Source organism: Chiloscyllium plagiosum, unplaced genomic scaffold, assembly GCF_004010195.1.
Source record: "Chiloscyllium plagiosum isolate BGI_BamShark_2017 unplaced genomic scaffold, ASM401019v2 scaf_15056, whole genome shotgun sequence".
NCBI lineage: Eukaryota > Metazoa > Chordata > Chondrichthyes > Orectolobiformes > Hemiscylliidae > Chiloscyllium > Chiloscyllium plagiosum.
In genome coordinates, this window is record NW_025211216.1 from 11868 (window position 1) to 18014 (window position 6147).

Below are 6147 nucleotides of genomic sequence, written 5' to 3' on the forward strand. Positions count from 1 at the left end.
AGCAAAGTCAGGAAGCGGACTTCCCGTGTTTGTGAATTTTTCCAGTGCAGGACAAAGCACAAATATAGCAGCAGAATGAGACCTCATTCTTTTTTTTCTGCAGCAGAGAGAGGGTTGTGTCTTCAGTTCCAATTCCGAAAAGCCCAACTCCAACAACTGACAGCAAAAACTAAAACACTATTACTGTGTGAGCCAGACTCTCACGCTCATGCTTCTTTTGTCCACTTTTATGAAAGAACCAAAACTATTGAGTCTTCTTTACATGGAATAGATTATCGTGGTAACGCTAACAACACTTGTTTCCTCGAGAAACAAGATGGAACAAATCCTTCTTAGAGGCCATCCTGTCACAATGTTTAATCAGTTATTTTTCCACCTGATGGTTCCGACTTCACCCAGTTCCCATCCATGCAGACAAACAAAGGTAGTCTCATGATGAAAAGCACATTATCCATCTTTAATAGATTATTGCCAGGTAGAAATCTGTATTACCTTTTGAATCGATACCATCCGTGTTTAAGGTGCACATCACATTCTGCTTTACCAGTACATTCATAATTACGGCAATTCAAACTTCTCCAGGGCTGTACCAACACGTTGTGAAACACACACGGGTCAGTGTCTCCAGATTCTGCAACTGTGTGACAAAAACATTCAATAGTGATATTCAGCACTGTTACAAAACAAGAGGGACGTTTTATTCTCTGAATCACAGAATCATAAAATAGTTCAGCATCAAAGAGGCCCCTCAGTCTGTGAAATTGCATGGCAAAGAAGAAAACACTGATCCCATTTCCCATGAATAGGCCAAAGCATTGAGTTCAATGACGACACAAATGTTCATCGAATGAACTTATGAAAGTTGTGAGTTTACCCATTTGCAATACTTTCCCAGACAGTCCATTTCAGACACCATCTACATGAGACGATGGGTGAAGTTCCCATGAAACCTCCTGCACTTCAGCATTAAAAAGCGTGTCCCCTTGCTTTTGAGCCGTCAAACCAAGAGTACAACTGATTTACATTCCACACTGGAATTGCCCTCATAACTGTGTACAGTTGCATCAGATGATGTGTAGGTGCCGCTGGAGGACAGGGGTGGACGAAGGTAAAAATCACACAGTGCTAGAATCATGGTCCAAAAGGTTTACTTCAAAGCACCAGCTTTCAAAGCGCTGCTCCTTTATCAGGAAACTAGTAGGGCAGGATCATAAGACACAGAATTTACAGCAAAAGGTCGCAGTGTCATGCAATTAAAACGATATATTGAGCAAACCTAGATTGCTGTTAAAATTTTCATCTTTGATTGGTTCGGTTCGTTAATATGTAAGTCCCAGAACTTCTATTAAGTCATATTCTCGAGATAATCTAATGTTTCATCGAAAGAAAATATGGCATCTCAGTTCAGAGAATATATTAAAGGTCTGAGGTTAGAGTATATCTCTGCCACACTCTTGAGTCAGATGTTCTATTTCCAAAGTAGGAATTTATCAACTGTTACATGGATTGATTGCCTGCAAGCTGTGAGTGTGTTGCTGGAAAAGTACAGCAAGTCAGACAGCATCCAAGGAGCAGGAGAATCGCCATTTCGAGCATAAGCCCGTCATCATGAATGAGACTTGTGGGCTGGGAATGCTGAGAGGTAAATAGCAGGGAAGTGGGGCTGGGAGGAAGGTAGATGAGAAAGGTTCAGGTGGATGAAGTTGTGAGTGAAAGTGATAGTCGGAGAGGAGGGTAAAGCATACAGGTGGGAAGGAAGATGGACAGGTCAAGGTGGCGGTGCTGTGCTGGAAGCTTGGGACGGGGATAGGGTGGGGGAGGGGAAACGAAGAAACTGATGATGTCCACATTGATCCAGTGTGGTTGCTGTGTCTCAAGGTGGAAGATGAGACGTAGAGTGGTGAGTGTTTGGTGATGGAGGAGGTCCAGCTCTTACGTGTCTGTGGTGGAGTGAGACGGGAGTTAAAGTGTTCAGCGACGGGTTGATGAGGTTGGTTGGTGCCAGTGACCTAGAGATGTTCCCTGAAATGATCCACAAATTGGTCTCCTGTGTCCTCATTGGAAAGTCAACAACATTGTCTGTTAGGGATACAGTAGATGATGTGTGTGGAAGTACAAATAAATTTCTGACAGATGTGTAAGGATCCTTTAAGGCTTTGGATGGAAGTGCGGGGGTGGGGGGAGGTGACCTTGCGAAGTGCAAACCCTGCACCCACTTGCGGAACGTTTCAGAGAACATCTCTGTGACACCCACGCGAAGCAACCCCACTGCCCCGTGGCTGAATAGTTTAACTTCCCCTCCCACTCCGCCAAGGACTGCAGGTCCTCGGAATTCTCCATCACCAAACCCTAATCTTCCGACACCTGAAAGAAGAACGACTCCTCTTCCAAAATGTGAAACTGCAGCTGCACGGGATCAATGTAGATTTCACTATTTTCCTCAGTTCCCCTCTCCTCACCTTAATCAAGTCCCAAACCTCCAACCCAGCACTGCCCTCTTGATCTGTACATCTTCCTTCCTATCTGTCTGCCCCAGCTTCCTCCCCGACCTCTCACTCACACTCCCCACGTTCACCCACCTGTCACAATCCCAGATTCCTCACCTCAGGCCGACCCTCCCCCGTGTTTATCTCTCAGACTCCCGCCCCGAACTACATTCGGTGAAGCCTTATGCCCGAAATATCGATTCTCCTTCTCCTCAGATGCTGCCTGACCTGCTGTGCATTTCCAGCACCTCACTCTCGTCTCTGATCTCCAGCATCTGCAGTGTCCACTTTCTCTTGCCTGCAGGCCATGTGATTTTTCAGCAAAAATTCAATGTGCCTGCAAATACATTGTGGTTTTGCTCAAAAAGCACACGACCTGCAGGCAGTCAATGCACACAGTCAATTCGTATAACATTTCATAAATCCCACTTTACAGAGTTAATTACAGGAGAACTGTGCCTGCTAACAGGTAGTCAAGGCCAAATGTAACAAGAAACAACGAGAATGCTTTTTATACGAAGGCACTTTGCAGATTTGCTGTCATTTCGATGAAAGGACTTTAAAACAAAAAGTCATCAGTTTGTCACTTCTGAGACCAAAATATGAAAATCTGAAAAGATCAAACAATAGGACAGCTTCGAAGATGCAGCGAATCCTGGAAATGTCAGTTGGTTGAGGTCCTGTCCTAACATTAATCAGTTAATAGCGAAGTTGGGTGGCAGGCTTGTGCTTACTTACTTGAGAGGTCTAATATTTGGTACTACGTGGAATAAATTCTGAACTGTTGTTTCAGTATTTGATTGCCCGCTAGATTTCGGAACAAGTAGCCGAATTAAAGGTATTTTCTTGTGAATTGCCCACAATAAACGCATGGCTGATCTGAGGAATAAATCCATCGACCAGCCATTTGCTCAAATTCCTTCATCCTTTACATCATTCAGACACGGAAGAAAAGCTGTCTCCGATTTAAAAACAAAACATTGATCCAGCATATACTGCTGTTTATGGAAAAGATTTCAAAAAATCCACCAGCCCTTCTGCCTGGAAGTGCTTCCTAACTTTTCGCCAGAACTGTTTAGTCCCAATTCTGAGACTATGCTCCCTATTTCTAGAATCTCCAGTGGAAATAAATGATATTTCTTTATTTTCTTTCTTCTGTTAATATTTGAAGACTCGGATCAGAGAAACAGGCCTAATTTGTCCATTCACTCCAGAAGTCTATGTGTCATTCCTATAACCTATAACCGACATCATTATCCCTCCAAGGACAGTACACCTTTACAAAGACGTGAATCCTAGATCTACTCATATTACTGTCAGTGTGTGATTCTTTACTCAGAAAGTAGTTGGAGCGTGGAAAATTGAGCAGATTCGCCAACTTTAAGGGATCGTTGGATAGATATGCGCAAGAGATAACCTAGTGTAGGTTAGATGGGCTTCAGACTGGTTTCACAGGTCCGCGCCACATCAAGGGCTGAAGGGCCTGTAGTGCACTGTAATCTTCTATGTTCTAAGTTCTATATTCTATCTCTCCGAACAGTCCACACCTCCTCTATTTCTATTACATGCTTAAATCCAGCTTCCCTCCTTTTTTGGAATGAGTTTTCCTATAATCCTTTGGGCAAACATTTTCAAAGTTGCACAAGATTCGCGTACTCTGTTCTGTTGTCCTTCATTCTAAAATGAGCAACTTCACATTTTCACACCGAATCCATTTGCAAACACTGCTCCCACTGTCAGAGCAAAGATCTTTCTGCTAAATTCCAGGCTGGATTTGTTCTTGCTAATCTTATGATTATAAGAAAGAACCATATAATCAGGGAATAAAGCAGCCCAGAAGAGTCCTTCGGGCCATTGAGATTGTATTGCCACAATACACCAATGACACCTATCCCACACTCGACTCATAGCCGTGAATGTTATGAGATTTTAAGTGATCATGCAAGCACCATCATCCACCATCTTGGTGAAATGGTTCTTCCTCGAATCCAATCAAAGCCACTTTAAAATTATGACATCTCATTATTATTTCGACTGGTGGAGACGGAGGTAGGAGGGGGAAGGTTTCCCATGTATCAGCGTAAATACTTACTCGAAACTCTTGACAATTTTCCTCAGAATCTTTTGGACCTCTATCAGGTCTTTTTTCAAATTTCTCTGCTTCAAAGAAATAGACAAACACATGCAGCTTTTATTCATTGCTAAGATGCTGCACCATAGGCAACAGGCAGGTGAATCTCCTTTGCACCCTATCCAATACAATCACATCGCATTTTAAGTGTGGTAACCAGAACGTCGTGCAATATTCCCGCTGTGACGAACCAAAGTCCTGCCCTTCTCCAATGTGCAACCCTTGCTCTTATAAACTATGCCAGGATTTAAAAAGGCAAGAATTATGCATACCTCCTTAACTATCCCAATGCGTTCTCTTTCCACTTTTAGCGACCTGCTTAGGAGCACCATAAGTCCCTTTATTTCTCCGAGTTATCTCTTTTTTTGCATTCAGTATTTGTTTGACATTGCCCTTCTTTTTCCAATTTGAATGTCCTTGCGCTTCACAGAGTTATCTCCAATATGCCACTGACGTGTTTACGTGACCAAATCCAACCATTACCCCCACCCCCCAACGACCACAACAACATCAGCTAGCACTGCTGCCTCAAAGCACCAGGGACTCGCGTTCAGTTTCAGCCTCGGAGACCTGTCTGGTGAAGTCTGCTCATTCTTCTCACAACTGCGTGGGTTTCCTCTGGGTGCTCTGGTTTACTCCAACGGTCTAATGGTGTGTCTTTTAGGTGGATTGGCCTTGTTAAATTGCTCCAGAGTATTCAATAGTGTTGGGTTAGTAATGGGAAATTCCAGTTTACAGGAATAGAGTCTGGGTGTGAAACTCTTTGGTGTGTCAGTGTGGACTCGAATGGCATGCTTCCAAACTGAAGGGATTCGATTATTTTAAAAAAAAACATAATAGACAATCAAGGAGTCAGTACTGATCCATGCCGTATGTCATGGCACAACTGGATCCTGTCAAGCAACAGCTTTCAATAACTACACTTCAATGTTGAGCATCCTGCATTGAAATAAATGCAGGTTAATTTATCAAAGGGAACAAAGAGATTGATGAAGGCAGAAAGGTGCATGTGAACTATATGGACTGCATTTAGGCGTTTGAGAATTGCCCTCATCATCAACAGGTTAGCGAGGTTAGATCTCATGGAATGCAGGGAGAACTGGCCATTTGGATATGGAACTGGCTTGATAGTAGAACACGGAAGGTGTTGGTGGAGGATTGCTTTTCAAACTGGAGGCCTGTGACCAGCGATATGCTACAAGGAGGGGTAATGGGTCCACTGTTTTTGGTTACTTATATAAATGATTTCGATGTGAACATAGGAGGTATAGTTACTAAGTTTGCAGATGACACCAAAATTGGAGCTGATGTGGACAGTGAAGATGGCTACCTTAGAGTACAAATGAGGAGTGGCAGATGGAGTTTAATTTAGATAAATGTGAGGTGCTGCATTTCAGAAAGGCAAATCAGAGAAGGACGTATTCATCAACTGGTAAGGTCCTGGAGCATGTTGATGAAAAATGAGACGTTGGAGTGCAGGTTCATAGTTCCTTGAAAGTGGAGTTGCAGGGAGACAGGATATTGCAGACG

At 43.2% G+C, this 6147-nt stretch overlaps 1 protein-coding gene across 1 annotated transcript in view; it reads right to left on the minus strand.

Moving 5' to 3' along the window:
• Positions 1 to 6147, minus strand: part of LOC122547008 — a gene marked incomplete at its 3' end in the record, with an annotated part of 18693 nt that overhangs the window by 8891 nt on the left and 3655 nt on the right. The window contains exon 3 of the mRNA XM_043685610.1: positions 493 to 637. Coding sequence (XP_043541545.1) covers positions 493 to 637 — 145 coding nt within the window. The remainder of the gene's footprint in view (positions 1 to 492; positions 638 to 6147) is intronic.